Source organism: Erythrolamprus reginae, chromosome 6 (genome assembly GCF_031021105.1).
Source record: "Erythrolamprus reginae isolate rEryReg1 chromosome 6, rEryReg1.hap1, whole genome shotgun sequence".
In the NCBI taxonomy this organism is placed as follows: domain Eukaryota; kingdom Metazoa; phylum Chordata; class Lepidosauria; order Squamata; family Dipsadidae; genus Erythrolamprus; species Erythrolamprus reginae.
The window spans coordinates 75,976,856-75,994,789 of NC_091955.1; the positions used below are offsets into that span (position 1 = coordinate 75,976,856).

Here is a 17,934-nt window from a genome sequence, read left to right on the forward strand (position 1 = left end):
TTTTACATAAATAATGTACCAATGTGATCAGTGTCCCCAAAGAAAATAGGAGAGAAGTGGAGATGGTAGGCACTGTGTAAATCGCTGGGTTTTTTTATTTTTACATACTTCATCACATTTCTTATCCCATTTTACATATATATGATTGTCAACTCTGATTTTGCGGCTAGCCCATATTTCTCCAGGGCGCTTGACCAATTAATTCCTTCCCTCTCTAAGTATGGTTGACCGTGACATTGGCACAACCACTTCTCTCCAGTTCAACCTGGTTTTTACATAATTCTAAGCTATATAAGCAAATCACTGTTTTCTGAAAAGAGAAACTTGATTATGTAGCTTGTCCCAATACAAACTGAGAAACAACACAGCTGTTCCCTGGATTTTCAGTTTGTTTTGCTATAAAGATACCACAATTGTTTTGTTGGGCTAAAGCTAAATCCACATACAGTATCCTAAGATTCTACATCTAGACATATATTCCAGCCAATGCATATAACATACACACACACACATACACACATACCTACATACATACACACACACACACACATACATTATTATTATTATTATTATTATTATTATTATTATTATTAATTAGATTTGTATGCCGCCCCTCTCCATAGACTCGGGGCGGCTCACAACAGTGATAAAAAACAATACATGGTAACAAATCTAATAATTAAAACCTAAAATAACAGTTTTACATTAAAAAGTGTAAAAAGAAAAAAAACCCAATAGATAAAATTCATACACACACCCATATCATGCACAAAATTACATAAGCAAGGGGGGGGATGTCTTAGTTCCCCCAAGCCTGACGACAGAGGTGGGTTTTAGGGAGTTTACAAAAGGCAAGGAGGGTGGGGGCAGTCCTAATCTCTGGGGAGAGTTGATTCCAGAGGGTCAGAGCTGCCACAGAGAAGGCTCTTCCCCTGGGTCCCGCCAGATGACATTGTTTAGTCGACGGGACCCGGAGTAGACAAACTCTGTGGGACCTAACCGGCCGCTGGGATTCGTGCGGCAGAAGGCATACATACATACATCTCTATTATATAGATTACCTATAGAGTGACAAACGCAGGATAAATTATTCTTGAAACTCATTTCAAGTCAAGATTCATATATAGAAACAGAATTATATATAGAAATAAAAACAAACATTTTGCAATAGTAATAGAGATAAACAAAATAAACATTTATGATCAGCATAAATGTATATAATAATAATGCATTCATTATTATTACATACATTTAATGTATTCATGCTTATTAATACCTCATTTTTTTCTCTTTTCTAATACTATGCTTTATCTATTATACATATATTTGAATGTATACAACCTAATAGAATACATAATGCAATGAATGGTATATTTAAAATGTAATAGATACGGATTATGACCTGTATAAAAAGATATGAAAAATATTCTTTTTAAAATCAATAAATAAACTTTTTTAAAAAAAAAAAGACTCAAGGACCAGTCTTGGGACCTCTCATAAATTAAATCTGTACGGAATAAGAATACAGTGATACCTTGTCTTATGAACTTAATTGGTTCCGGGATGAGGTTTGTAAGGTGAAAAGTTTGTAAGATGAAACAATGTTCCCCTAGGAATCAATGGAAAAGCGATTAATGCATGCAAGCCCAAAATTCACTCCTTTTTCCAGCCGAAGCGCCCATTTTTGCGCTGCTGGGATTGCCCTGAGGCTCCCATCCATGGGAAACCCCACCTCCAGACCTCCATGTTTTTGTGATGCTGCAGGGGAATCCCAGCAGTGCAAAAATGGGTGCTTTGCTGGCAATGGAAGTCTGGAGGTGAGGTTTCCCAGCGAGGGGATCCTCAGCAAAATTGCAGTATCGCAAAACCACGGAAGTCCTCGAAACCCCACCTCCAGACTTCCGTTGCCAGTGAAATGCCCATTTTTGCGCTGCTGGGATTCCCCTGCAGCATCACAAAAACACGGAAGTCCAGAGGTGGGGTTTCCCATGGAGAGGAGCCTCAGGGCAATCCCAGCAGCGCAAAAACATACAAATCCAATAAATAAAAACGGGCGCTTCACTGGCAACAAAAGTCCGTAGGTGGGGCATCCCAGTGGCGGCGGCTTGGGTTTGTAAAATGAAAGTAGTTTGGAAGAAGAGGCAAAAAAATCTTAAACCCCGGGTTTGTATCTCGAAAAGTTTGTATGACGAGGGGTTTGTAAGACGAGGTATCACTGTATATGCAGATGTTATGTAGGTTTACAAATAGGTAAATAAATAGGAAGACAGGACTCTGAAAAACAGGAACCTATGTTCACATTTATTTATTTGGCATATAAAATCAAAAGGGGGCTTTTCAGGAAGTGAAAGTCTTCATGGCACGTGTGTCAAACTCACGGCGTCATGTTGCCATCGTGTGATATATATTGCGACATTTTTTTCCCAGGGGTGGCCATGATGGATCCAGGATGTGGAGCACAAGTTTGACAGGCCTGCCTTATGGTCTCTATTTCTGCAATGCGAGATATTAGTGAGTAGCCAGCTGGCAGATCAGCCACCGTAAGCTTTTCTCCTATTTTCTTAAGCAGTAAGTGGATTGTGTGGAAATAAGAATGATTTCTAAAGATAGATTAGTATGGAAAAGTATGGTGGCTTCTGTTGGTATAAACGAGATTTAACTACTTCTCTTTTTCATTTTCTTATCTTGGCTCTTTAATTTTGCAGGCCTGTTGTTTTTTTTAAACCCCCCCCCCCCGAGTTATGAATAACAATGTTTACCCCAAAAGGAAATTTTATTTATTTATTTATTTATTTATTTATTTATTTATTTATTTATTTATTTATCAGATTTGTATGCCACCCCTCTCCGCAGACTCGGGGTGGCTCACAGCAATAATAATACAATTATTTCAATCTAAACAAATCTAATATTTAAGTTAATTTAAAAACCCCAGTTTAGAAACCAATCATACATACTAGCATACCATGCATAAATTTTATAAGCCTAGGGGGAGGGAAAGTGTCAATTCCACCATGCCTGATGACAGAGGTGGGTTTTAAGAGCTTACAAAAGGCTAGGAGGGTGGGGGCAACTCTGATATCTGGGGGGAATTGGTTCCAAAGGGTCGGGGCTGCCACAGAGAAGGCTCTTCCCCTGGGTCCGGCCAAATGACATTGTTTAGTTGACGGGACCCGGAGAAGGCCAACTCTGTGGGACCTAGCTGGTCGTGCGGCAGGAGGCGGTCCCGGAGATATTCTGGTAAATAGCTAGATGGATTAAGGTGTACATAAGTATGAAGAAAAATATTAGCAACTGCTTACAAAACTCCAGCAATGAAAGAGAGAACAGAAACTCCCCCTCCCTGAGACCAATAAGAGCTCACAGAGTTGGCCTCCTCCGGGTCCCGTCGACTAAGCAATGCAGGTTGGCGGGACCACGGGGGAGGGCCTTCTCTGTGGCTGTCCCGGCTCTTTTGAACCAGCTTCCACTCAATGTCCACACCGCCCCCACCCTGCTGGTCTTTCATAAGGCCACAAAGACCTGGCTGTGTCGGCAGGCTTGGGGGGGCATAAATTTTACATTCTAGATGTCGAATGTTATGAATGGTGGGCATGTGTATGACGGTGACTGTTTTTATCTTTATGGGGTTTTTCGTTTTATAACATTGTTCGACTTCCTTTATTTTTGGTATCTATTTTATTGTATTTTATCACTGTTGTAAGCCGCCCTGAGTCCTTCGGGATTGGGCAGCATAGAAATCAAATGAATGAATGAATGAATGAATGAATGAATGAATGAATGAATGAATGAACGAACGAATGAACGAACGAACAAAGAAACAAACAAACAAACAAACAAACAAACAAACAAACAAACAAATAACTTTTGCAATGCAGCACATTGGAATAATTGTGTCCTGCATCACACTATGATCTCTCCCCTGTGCCACTAAATGAACAGGCAGCTTATTATCACTAGTAATGTTATTCATCATTAAATGAACATGCAGATTATCCAGGGGAAGAGTTGGCTGAATACTATATGGGAGGCGATTTCAATCCATTGTGACTGACTAACTGATTGATTGATAGATAGATAGATTTTGTGCATTTTGAATTCAGTGTTGACTCCTGGCAACTTTCTACACAAGCTGTTGCAGTTTTTTAAAAAAAAATAAAGTAATTTTTATTAAATTGTGTTAAAAAGTATAATCAAAAACGTATATCCATTTGTATATTTGCAATTTGCAATACACAAAAAAAGAAAAGAAAACATGCACACCAAAACAAACAAAAAACATCAACACCAAAATCAAAACGAGAAAAATACGGAAATGTACAACGGACAATTACAAAAATACAAATAACATTTTTTTAAAAAATCTCATCAATATCCTCTTGGGAGGAGGAAAGTTACAATCTTTTCTGATACCAAATTATTTTCTGCAGTTTCCTTAACCACCTTCTTCGGAGCTAGTTTGCCTTTGCCAGTGATGGACAGTAGCCGGTGCAGTCCGGTGCTCTGTCCCAGTAGGACATTCTGGGGTGAGTGCACAACTGCGTGCCCCGATGTGCCCCCCCCACAAGATTTGGCTTCTGCGCATACGCAGCAAGTGAAATTTCATGTAAGGATGCTCGCGTGAACAAGATTTCAGCGATTTTTTGCTTCTGCCCATGCACGGAAGTCAAAATCTCGAAAATCGAAATCTCACCCACACACACATCTTTACATAAGATTTTGCTTTCTGCGCATGCGCAGAAGCCAAATTTCACACCGACGGGCACACGTGTGCCCATCAGATGCACGCATGCCCATGACGGCCTCGGAGGGCACACCGGTAGCACTGAAGACAAGCATTTATTTATTTATTTTATTATTTATTAATCAGATTTGTATGCCGCCCCTCTCCGCAGACTTGGGGCGGCTAACAGCAATAATAATACAATGTAAACAAATCTAATATTTAAGTTAATTTAAAACCCCAATTTAGAAACCAATCATACATACTGACATACCATGCATAAATATTATAAGCCTAGGGGGAGGGAAAGTCTCAATTCCCCCATGCCTGACGACAGAGGTGGGTTTTAAGGAGCTTATGAAAGGCAAGGAGGGTGGGGGCAACTCTGATATCTGGGGGGAGTTGGTTCCAAAGGATCGGGGCTGCCACAGAGAAGGCTCTTCCCCTGGGTCCTGCCAAACGATATTGTTTAGTTGACGGGACCCGGAGAAGGCCAACTCTGTGGGACCTAACTGGTCGCTGGGATTCGTGCGGCAGAAGGTGGTCCCGGAGATATTCTGGTCCGGTGCCATGAAGGGCTTTATAGGTCATAACCAACACTTTGAATTGTGATGGGAAACTGATCGGCAACCAATGCAGACTGCGGAGTGTTGGTGTAACATGGGTGTATTTAGGAAAGCCCATGATAGCTCTCGCAGCTGCATTCTGCACGATCTGAAGTTTCCGAACATTTTTCAAAGGTAGCCCCATGTAGAGAGCATTACAGTAGTCCTTCACTGGCCCTTGCCTCCTTTTTAGGACTGTAAGAGTGTGACCGGACACGGTCACCTAGCTGGCTTTGTGGCTAAAGCAGGACTAGAACTCATGATCTCTGGATTTCTAGCCCAATGTTTTAATCACTACATTAAACTGGATCTTTGGTAAAAGACGATTCCAGTGTGTTTGTTCACTGAAGCTATGTTTCTTCCTTTGGGTTTTCTGGGTTTGGAGCAGTGTCGGGTTTTGCTTAATTTTTTTAGGGTTTTTTTTGGCCCATTCCAGAAAAAATAGTACAAGCATTGCCTTTGCTAATATGAGGATATTTTAAGCACGAATGATGGGAAATATATTCAAGTAGATTATTTATTTGACATAATAGCAGTGTTCGAGTATTTCAGGGGCTGCCACAAAGAAGAGGGGAGAGTCAACCTATTTTCCAAGACAAGAAGTAATCGATGAAAACAGAAAAGGGAGAGAAGGAACCTAGAACTAAGGAGAAATTTCCTGATAGTTAGGACAATCAACCAATTGTACAGTTTGCCTTCAGAAGCTGTGGGTCTCCAACACTGGAATCTTTTAAGAAAAGAATGGATAGCCATTTGTTTAAAATAGCGTTAGCCATTAGACTTACATACTGTTTTATAGTGCTTTACAGTCCCTCTCTAAGTGGTTTATAGAGTCAACATATTGTCCCCAACAATCTGGGACTTCATTTTACTGACTTCAAACAGATGGAAGGCCGAGTCAACTTGAACCGGTGAGAATCGAACTGCCAACTGGTGGCAGTTGGCAGACAGCAGAATTAGCCTGGAGTACTGCATTCTAACCACTGTGCCACCAAGTCTCTCAAATGGTATAGACTCTAGAGATTTTTTCTTGAATAGATGGTTGGACTAGAAGACTTGTAAAGTCCCCTTTACTTGTCATTCAGTATTGCTTGAATTTAATATTGTTTTCTTTGACAACAATTCAGATTTTAGTGTTTCTATCACCTACTCCCTTTCAAACTACAAATACCATGGTAATTAATGTATACAAAATATACCTTCTACCATTGAACCCATACCAAATGTTTTGATGCAGTTATGTGAATTTTTTAAAATTTCACTGAAAATTTTAATTTTGTTTGCATTTGGATATTTCCATATATAAAAACAGGATTGATTTTTCAACACACATCCAGAACGGTTATCAAAAGAAGGGGAAGAAAATAATGTGCCCTAAAAACCTGAACTGGAATAATTTCCTAGAACCTGAAGGCTTTCAGAATAGAAGGACAACAGCATATTGTTCTGACTTGATTAAAGCTGAAAAGTTGATTTGACATCCTGTTGTCAAGGAGACCAGTTCACACTGAAAGAAAACAAGTTGTGATCCTATCGGTCAAATGACTCAAGTGACCTTAGGAAATAAAAATAATAAAGGTAATAAAGGTTCAACTTTCAAAGCCCTGTGTTCATCAAAATGAAGGAGAGGGGTAAATAAAAGCTTTTCACGTTCATTTGAAAAGAGTTTTCAATCTGGAATGCATAAAACGCAGCCTCTTCTCCAACCCTGTCATGTCAAACCCTTCAAGTCAGTTATACATATAATGCTTCCCCATAACATTCATTACCAGAATTCATAAGGACCACGAGAATTGCAAAAACGAGCACTAGCAAGGTTTCTTGAGTGACAGGAGATGATGCTTGAGACATTTTTCAGGCATAGTAATGTACTGAGTGTACACAAGATTGTGTGCATCCCACAACAGCCACCAACAATTTGGGGGCCAAGAATTTTTTTTTTTTAAATGCCTTTTTCTTTTACCAGTAGAAGGTATAATCTCTTCCTGCTACCCAAGAGTCAGAGTTTTAAAGGATTCTGAAATTAGCACTCCCACAGAGAGTTTTTCATATTTTGATCATTTATTTTATTTATCCATGATGGACATGAAATGAATTTTCCTCTCCACTGCCACCAGCTGTAGCAAAACAAGTGGAGAAATAAAAAAGGCAATATATAATGTACATGGCTCATAAATACCATAGATCTGGCTTCTAGAACCATACTAATAGTTTGTTTGTTTGTTTGTTTGTTTGTTTGTTTGTTTGTTTGTTTGTTTGTGTACTTAGTTTATTTATTTATTTATTTATTTATTTGTTCGTTCATTTATTTATTTATTCATTCATTCATTCATTCATTCATTCATTCATTCATTCATTCATTCTATTTTTTAAATGCCGCCCTTCTCCTTAGACTCAGGGCGGCTTACAACATGTTAGCAATAACACTTTTTAACAGAGCCAGCACATTGCCCCCACAATTCGGGTCCTCATTTTACCCACCTCGGAAGGATGGAAGGTTGAGTCATCCTTGAGCTGGTAATGAGATTTGAACTGCTGATCTGCAGATCAAGCAGTCAGCTTTAGTGGCCTGCAGTACAGCACTCTACCCACTTTGCCACCTCAGCTCTCAGTTGCCCTCGGATGGTATATTCAACAGTGGCAAAAGGAGAAAATGACTAAACATTCAGGGAGTACTTCCATTATGAATGAGTCATCTAATGAAATGTTATTTTAATTTGATTTAAATGGAATTACATTCTGTTTTTGTCTGTTCCACCTATTTCTTCACCTACATGCTACTTAACATTTGGAAAGCATTGTCCAAAACAGCAAACAAAATTTTTGCACTCTTCTCTTTAGGTGTCACTGAAACCCTAATCTTATTTGCCCGGTCAGTTAGGGAAAGGTCAGAAAGACATATTGCAAACTGCTTTAAAGTTTGGGATTTTTTTGATTCCCCTCACCTCATCTTCTTCCTTCGACAGCGACTGTCCTCCTCCTCTTCCTCCTCCTCCTCCCACCCAAATTCCAAGCTTTTCTTTCCTAATGGGTTTGTGCTTTTACATTGATTCCTATGGGGAAAATTGCTTCTACTTACAAACTTTTCTACTTAAGAACCTGGTCATAGAACCAATTAAGTTCTTAAGTAGAGGTACCACTGTATATATATATACAGTGTGTAAATATTTACAGCAGCACAAAGCTTAAAACTTCAGCCTGATGATGGTGAATGTGATTTCACCGAAACGTCGCATAGACACTCAAAATATTACACGGGGCAAAACCCGAACTCAGAACAATCTACATATATATATACCAGGGTGATTCGACACAAAATGTAACCCTTCCCTGGTACAGAGCTGAAGGGATTGGATACTGTAGCCTAGAGGATAATTCTCTGCCTTACAAGGCAAAGGTTGCAGGTTCAAGTCCCAGTGGGTATGGCTAGCTGATGAGGCCAAAATAAGGCCGAAATAGATCTATCCTAGTCTCCCTTAATTTTCAAATTCAGCTTAAACATATGACACACACACACACACACACATATATATATATATATATATATATATATATATATACACACACACAATCTATGAAAACACACACACACACACACACACACACACATATATACTGTATATATGTTTTCTGTGATTTCTGTTGATTTCTGTGCAGCCCTTCTCGAGGCGACTCAGGGCAGCATACAACATTATAAATGCAACAATACATAAAAAGAAATCTAAATTACTTTAAAAAGAATCATACAAAATTACTAAAAGTGTTAGAAAACCCCATATATAGTCATACCCATTCATCCAATTCAATCATTCATAATATAGGCCGGAGACAATCTCAACACTCACAGCCTCCACTCTTCTCCTGCCCTTCCCAGAGATGCCCTAGATCAGTGATGGCGAAATCTTTTTGGTTCGTGTGCCAAAAGGGTGGAGGGCACAGAGGTGCCCATGTATGTGCTTACACCCATAATGCCATGCATCCCCTTCGCGCATGCATTCATGACCCCCCTCCCAGCACACATTTTTGCCATCCACAGGTGTGGAATTAAAGGTGTGGGCACTCGCGCATGTGTAATAGAACAAGTGCTTTTGGCACCTGAGGAAAAAAAGGTCCGCCATCACTGCCCTACATGTTGAAGAACCTCAACATCTTCACTTAGCTTTATTATTATTATTATTATTATTATTATTATTATTATTATTATTTATTAGATTTGTATGCCGCCCCTCTTTGAAGACTCGGGGTGGCTCACAACAGTAATAAAAACAATATAGTAGTGGAACAAATCTAATATTAAAAAACATATAAAACCCTATCATTATTTTAAAAACCAAACAGCACATTCATACCAAACATAAAACAAAGTATAAAAAAGCCTGGGGGAAAGGTGTCTCAACTCCCCCATGCCTGGCGGTATAAGTGAGTCTTGAGTAGTTTACGAAAGACAAGGAGGGTGGGGGCAGTTCTAATCTCTGGGGGGGGGGAGTTGGTTCCAGAGGACCGGGGCCGCCACAGAGAAGGCTCTTCCCCTGGGGCCCGCCAAACGACATTGTTTAGTCGATGGGACCCGGAGAAGGCCAACTCTGTGAGACCTTATCGGTCGCTGGGATTCGTGCGGTAGCAGGCGGTTCCGGAGGTACTCTGGAACTGCCTATCTGCCTATCAGTTAACAAACAACTATGTTTGAAGCAACTGCTGGACAGGATTTCACTAAAGAAAAATTCATCCCTTCATGACTACAAAGTTTTCTTTGAATGAATCTCAGCTTCTAAAGACATCATGGACAGGTCTATGCCAACTTCTTGGCAAACTGTATACAATCTGGTTGAAAAAGCTTGTTACTAATTTGTATCCAGCTGAGGGGATGAATTTGGTTATTGTTCTATTTTCAGTACTTATTTTGTTGTTATTTTTACTTGTCTAAAGTTCCCAGATCCATTAACAGACACTCTAGAGTGGGGTCTAATGTCACAACAACCAATTTGTTCCCCAGTATGAGCTGCATTTACTGAAAGCTTCTGTCAAAAATTCACCTCAGAAACCTGGAACAATGTCACAACTGCTGTTTGTTTCTAGCAAATAAAATGCTTCTGGCACTCTCCGTATTATTCACCTCCACACTTTCCTATGTCAATTTGCTCCATAGTAATGGAATATTACATGTGCTCAAATGTGGGCACTCTTTGTAATAATAAAGAGGCATACAATCTCTAATGGACGAATCAGCTAAAAATTAAGTTTAAACTGTTTAAAATCAGATGATAAAAGCAACTACAGCAAGTAAACATTCCGTTTCCCTGTTTTTGGTCGTTTATGAAAGTTAATTTTTTTAATGAAACTATAAATATATACAAACTGAATATAGCAAGCAATTCCCTAACACACATAAGAAGGCAGATGTTTTAGCCAGCTATAGTCGGAACATATCTGAATTTCAGAAGGCATGTTCTGAGTGATGTGGTGACAATGAAGGAGTTTTTTCCTTTCCCAAAATGGTGGCTGCTTTAGCTAAAACAAAGAAATCAAATATTTTGTATACTATACATCTGTTAAGTCCTATGATGAGGCCAAAAGCCATGCTGGGTGCAGGTCTCTGCTGACTGGCTAAGACGCGAGCAGCAGACAAAGTGGGAAAACGAAGCTGTGTCATTGGTTCACTCATTTGACAACTCTTATATAAAGGGAGTGGTCAGCCAGCACAAATTGCTATTTTTTGTACTCCGGAGCCTTCAGGGAAGTTTCCTGAAGCCCCAGAGTGGGAAAAACAGCAAAATGGGCAAACAAGAAGTCTATTTTTCTGAACTTTCAGTTTGTCTATTTGTTGTGGTTAGCTTTGGCCCAGCTCCTGCCCCAAGGACTGTGGATGTGGGGGAGACATCCACATGCTGCAGGCCTGTTTTGCTCCCGGTGGAATCTGCTGATGAAGGCTCCTCTGACCAAGAAGACATGAGTGACAGGGAGGAGGAGAGTGTGGCAGGCAGCTCAGAAGGAGATCAATTATCTAGCTCCTCCTTGGATTCAGAACAAGAGTTAATGATACAGCCATGCATGTGGAGAGCGATGCATAGGCAACAACTGAGAGATTATTATCAAAGAAAATGAGGCCACCTGTGGTTGGGTGGGGCTGTGGTAATTAGTGAGGTTGCTATAAATAGCAGTCTGTGGGTTTGGCCATTGTGGAGGATTATCTGATCGTTGTGTTTCGTGCCTGTTTTGCTGACTTTGACCTTTGTGTGCTGATTTTTCCCCGCTTTGAAACTAAACCAGAGCAAAGTGTGTTTCACTTTGTGAAAGAAGAAGGACTGTGAATTGCGTCACACTGCAAGCTAAGTATCACAGAACTGATAAGGGTCTTGTACAACTTACCAGTTTGTTTGGAGACAAGTGCTCTTTGCTATACAAAAAGAGTCCTTCGTTTATTTGCATTTTCGGTACAAAGAACATTGTTTTGAATTTTCAAATGTGTGTGTGTCTGAAATTGTATCTGCATTTTCGGGAGGATTCTACCAGAGAGCTTGACAGAACATCTATTGTGCTGTTTTTCCACAATCTAGAGCCTTCAGGGAAGCTTCCTAAAGCCTCCAGAGTGCAAAAAACAGCGCAACAGGTAAACCAGAAGTCCAGTTTTCAGAACTTTTGGTTTGCCCATTGGGAGGATTTTTTGCAATCTAGAGCCTTCAGGAAACTTCCTTGAAACCTCCAGAATGCCAAAAAACAGCACAACGGACAAACTGGAAGTCTGTTTTTCTGAACTTTCAGTTTGCCTGTTGGGTGGTTTTTCTTGCACTCCAGAGCTTTGGAGAAGCTTCCCTGAAGCCTCTGGGGGGCAAAACTGCCTACCCCAAGGCAGAAAATCAGCTGGCTAGTCTATGCACGCATGTTAGAGCTGACATAGGGCAACGCCTTGAGTGCCCACCAATATGGCTCTGCGTGCCACAGGTGGCACACATACAGGGGTGGGCTACTGCCCGGATGGGGGGCAACACAGTGGGGTAGTAAAAATGGAGCTCCACCCCAGAGCACCCAATTTGCACTGAAAGATGTTGAAAGAAAATGCAGGGCGTCCTGCATAAGCCACGCCCACAGTGCGGTAGTAAAAATTTTGGTAGATCTTCACTGTATACATACCATAAGTTCACCATTCACTGGCCTAGGGTGATAAATGATACTTAAGTCAGATGAGTGTATAATAATAATAATAATAATAATAATAATAATAATAATAATAATAATAATAATAATAATGATGATGATGATGTATTAGATTTGTATGCCACCCCTCTCCGAAGACTTGGGGCAGCAAACAAATCTAATAAATAATAATAACAACAACAATAATAATAATTGTTGTTATTTTTATTTTTATTTTTATTATTATTATTATTATTATTATTATTATTATTATTATTATTATTATATGATTTTCCACTTTTACTATTTTTTAAATTTGGATGTTTCGTTATATTAATCAGCCAATATTAAGTAATTCATAGAAAATGAATACATGAGAAGAGACTATTTTGAACGTTGATCGGAGAGAACTAATTGTAATTAATATAGTAGCAGAGACTCATTAAGAAAAATATTATTTGACTAAGGTTGCTTTGGTTCATTTGTGATCATAAGACAAAGGTTACCTTTATTGTTTGTATTATTTTTTATCTGTTTGTAAACTTTAGAAAATTATTTTAATTCAGCGTTCCATTCACTATTTGTTTTGGAAGTATCACTTCCCTTTAGAATTTTTTTAGAAAATGTTTTTGTACTTTTGCCAACATTGGCCTTTCTTCAAAGATCTTTTCACTCAGGTATGGAGTGAACAGATGTGCCACCAATTTATTCTTTAGGGAGGGTGGAAGAATTACTAGAAATCTAGATTTCAGCCAGAACTTATAAAGTGAAAAGTTCTTGAAAAAAGTAAATGCTAAATGCTAAAGAACAAATAATCTGTATCTAAGGCAGAAATAAATCAAACAAGTTTTGTATCCTTAACATAAACTCTTGACTATCATAATACAATAACAAATGGTAATAAGAGAAATATAACACACAAAATTTGCTTCTTAATATTTTATCAGTAATTAAAATATTTCAACATCTAGAATATCATACTGAAAATAATTAACATTCTCTTTTTTGTCATCAGAAAAGGCTTAAAAGTGATTAAACATGTACCGCTTGGGAAATTTTGATATTTAAAATTGCAGGGATGTGACATTTGAAGATTTTGGATTATGTTTTTAATGGCTTTAAATGCAAGTGCCATCGTTTAACGTTAAAAAGCACAGTCTCAGGAAAATAAATAAAAAATACTGAGAAGATAAAGCTGAAATGTCATAGCTGTCTTAGTCTAACAGAAGTCGTATACAGATTCCAATAATTGTGAGAAGCTAAAAGTGGTTCATTGGAAATTACTGTATGCATTTTGTCCCATCTGACAAATCTATTCTAACTGTGGAAGCTTTCAGAGTGTTAAATGTCTGGATGCTCCCCTGAACATTGGGGGGTAAAAAGATGACAGAATTCTGTCATTTGACAGAATTTAGAAGACATGAGGGAACTAATCATCTCCTTTTAAAGGATGATGAATGGGCCAGGCCCCACAGAAACAATGAAAGTTAGAACATAATGTATCTTTAGATAGAGCTTTTCTTTCAGATGACAGTAAAAAAAAACAGCAATCTTTGAACAAGAGGATAAAGAATGATATTTGCTTAAGTAATATACTAAACATGAGAAGTATTGAAAGGACATTCTGAGAGTGTAGAGACTGCCGTAGTTTATTTTACAAAATCCTGGTTGAGATTGAAAGAGGGGTATACTATTCTTAAAACACTGTTCACTCAATTTTCTGGTTTGGCGTCAGTCGAGATCCCGCCCTCCTGGCCTTGGGTTAGCTTCTGCTCTGGCAATCTCATGCTACTCACCAGAGCCTACAAAACCTTTGCCAGACCCATCCTTGAATACAGTTCATCTGTCTGGAACCCATACCACATTTCAGACATCAACACCCTTGAAAATATCCAAAGATACTTCACCAGAAGAGCCCTTCACTCCTCCACTCGAAACAGAATACCCTACGAAAGCAGACTATCAATCCTAGGTCTAGAAAGCTTAGAACTACGTTGCCTAAAACACGATCTAAGTATTGCCCACAAGATCATATGCTGCAACGTTCTACCTGTCAATGACTATTTCAGCTTCAATCGCAACAACACAAGAGCACGCAACAGATTCAAACTTAATATTAACCGCTCCAAACTTGACTGTAAAAAATATGACTTCAGCAACCGAGTTGTCGAAGCGTGGAACTCATTACCTGACTCAGTAGTGTCAACCCCTAACCCCAAACATTTTTCCTTTAGACTATCCACGATTGACCTCTCCAGGTTCCTTAGAGGTCAGTAAGGGGCATGCATAAATGCACCAGTGTGCCTTCCGTCCCCTGTCCAATTGTCTCTCCTTATCTCATTTATCTTCTCTTCCTTTCAAATATGTTCACCTATACTTTTATATCTTTTCTTCTATTCTTTTCTTTACTTATATTATTACATATCTTTCTCTTCAATGTGTATTATGTATTGGAATGAATAAATAAATAAATAAATAAATAAATAAATAAATAAATAAATAAATAAATAAATAAATAAATAAATAAATAAGTGGTTGGGACTCTTTTTTGGGGTTGGGTTGTCTGGGTTCACTTTAAGTTTTTAATTCTAATTATTATGTTTTTATGTTGTTGGCTTTATTGGTATTATCCAGAGCCAGTTGAAATTGGGCAGTATCTAAATTGAATAAATTAAATTATCAACTGGCCTACCCACTCAGGAAGGAATGGAACCATTGTAAAATTTTCTAAAAGGGTTTAGAAAGATGCCATGGTCAATGGCATGGATACAATTTTCAATGAGGGATCTGGAGGTAAGTATATTAGGACATGTTAGAAGGTCTGGAATTCTACAATGACTTTATAGTCTGCTGTTCAAACAGTGGCTCACAAACAGGATGAACCACTGCGATAAGCCTGCTCAGTAAATATTTCACAGCGCTAACAAGAATCTGCTACATGAGCTTCCACAAAACTGAAAATAGGAAGTTTGTGTTCACCCAAATGGGATGTCTGCAGAATGGGGTTATCCAGAATTCTTCAGACAGATAAGTAAAAAATTAAATAAAATAGTTGAACAAATCAAATAGTACATTCTAGGATCATTATAAGCTCAAAGAATGCATGATATGCCTATGTTTCGATTCATAATTTATCTGTGTGAAACTTAGAGATTACAATAAAAGAAACTTCTTTTTCTTCCTTTCTTAGCCCATCAAGCTCTACCTCCTCTGTCTAAAGGCAAGCAATATTATGGAATGAAGCATGTGGAAGACTCATACTATTTTGAAGAACTTCAATACCTTTTGCTTACCGTCAGTACCAAGCAGTTCAGTGGTCTTCAAAAGTAAATCCTCTGAGCCTGGAGGTGTTTCAAAGATCCCCAGATATATGTTTTGGGTCCAGAAACATGTTTCTTGATTAGTGAGTTTGCACAGCTCTATAGTTAAGAATATTATCCCTCTCATACTACATCTTCTGTTGATTCCCTTGGTTTTGCAACTGCTTACAAAACTTCCTTATCACTTTACTGCTAACATTAATTAGCAACTTTATCCCCACAAAACAACCTCCCCCACAAATTAAGTTGGCTGCTGATCATTTTGAGGGCACAAGAACTGGTGGGTTAAGAGGTCAGATAAGCCTCTGCGCTATTGTTATTAATATGGATATTTACTCTTTACCATTTTAAAAACATTTTTTCTGTGATGTACTGCCTTTTTTATAATTATATTAATGTTTTTAACCTTTGCTTGCTGTCCAGAGTCACATATGTGTGATGGATGGCCATATAAATTGAATAAAACATAAAAATAAATAACCGGATCCAATTTATGACACATGACAAATGACGGACGGAAGGAAGGATGGATGGATAGATAGATGGACGGAAGGATGGATAGAGAGAGAGAAGGGTGGGTGGGTGGGTGGGTGGACGGAGGGATGGATGGATGGAGATAGATAGATAGATAGATGGATGGATGGATGGATGGATGGATGGATGGATGGATGGATGGATCCCATTTATGATACATGATACATCTGATGATACATCTTCCAGGTCCAGCCACAAGAAGTGTGAATGTTTTATTAGGGTTTCTAAACATGGTGCTTTTAAATTGTTTTTAGTGATTATATTTTGCTGTACCCCATCCAGAGTCCTTCAGGAGTTGGGCAGCATATAAATTAGATAGATAGATAGATAGATAGATAGATAGATAGATAGATAGATAGATAGATAGATAGATGGATGGATGGATGGATGGATGGATGGATGGATGGATGGATGGAGGGATGGAGGGATGGAGGGATGGAGGGATGGATGGAGATAGATAGATAGATAGATAGATAGATAGATAGATAGATAGATAGATAGATAGATAGATAGATAGATTGATTGATTTATAGCAACTTTAGGGAGAATAATCGAAATTCTAATTCAGCATAATTTAAAAATACCAGATCAGGGATGGGTGATGGCTGACACATGTCAAAATTCACATGAAGTTTCATGTCCGAAATCAAAAAGTAAACAGGGGGGGGGGGAGAGAACAACTTACCCACAAGAAGGTCCATAATTGTTGATCAGCTTGTTGTGGTTCTCCCAAAAGCCCTGAATGAAAGAGATAACAGAAATTATAGCTGGTTCTCTGTATTAAACCATACATAAAAATGAAACGGCCCGGGGGAATCAATTTCCCCATGCCTGACGGCAGAGGTGGGTTTTTATAATATATAACAAAATATTAACATATTGTTTCCAAAAGATGTAAATAAGAGATTGGACTGGACTGGACTAGAGTAGATTAGACTAGACTAGACTAGAGTTTTATTGGCCAAGTGGGACTGGACACATAAGGAATTTGTCTTGGTGTATAGGTAAAACTCTATGAATCAATGCCCTATCAAAGACTGTACATCAAGAAAAAATCTCTCCAATCACCATTGTATAAATACATTTGTTTTTAATAAAGCAGAAATAAGCATGGACACCAGTTGCTAGACACATGTGCATGAAATTCTATCCATGACTTTCTTTTTCTAAAAAAACACATCATGTACACAGTTTGTTTCCTTTGATCATCATCTCTAATAGTCATCCTCTGTGGGTAATATTCTTTAATTTATGCGTGTGCCATTTCAGATTTTAATGCACATATACAGGCCTTCTGAATTTAATAAAAACAGCTTTCCTACCCTTTAGAGTTATTGAGAGGTTAGTGTTATGTAGTTAAGTTAATCCTCATTTGTAAAGGCTAATTAACTAAATGCTAAATGCTGAACATTAGCACAATGCACTCTCATTAGACAATTTTAAAAAATTACCTTAACTAAAACCAAGCAAATTATTTTCCTTCTTATAATCTTTGTAGAAAATGGAGAAAGGAAGCTATTTTGATACAACAGCATGCTTTTTGCCCTTGATTTGCCTTTTCTTTGTCTGACAAAAGTATACAATCAACAGCTATTGTTGCCTATAGCATTTAGCCTAAGGC

General features: G+C 38.4%; 1 protein-coding gene across 4 annotated transcripts in view; it reads right to left on the reverse strand.

The window, feature by feature from the left end:
• TBXAS1 (thromboxane A synthase 1) overlaps nt 1-17,934 on the reverse strand; it is a 324,636-nt gene that overhangs the window by 198,815 nt on the left and 107,887 nt on the right. For all 4 annotated transcript variants that reach the window (XM_070756310.1, XM_070756309.1, XM_070756307.1 and 1 more), the window contains one exon: nt 16,999-17,051. In XM_070756310.1, the coding sequence (XP_070612411.1) occupies nt 16,999-17,051 (53 nt within the window). The remainder of the gene's footprint in view (nt 1-16,998; nt 17,052-17,934) is intronic.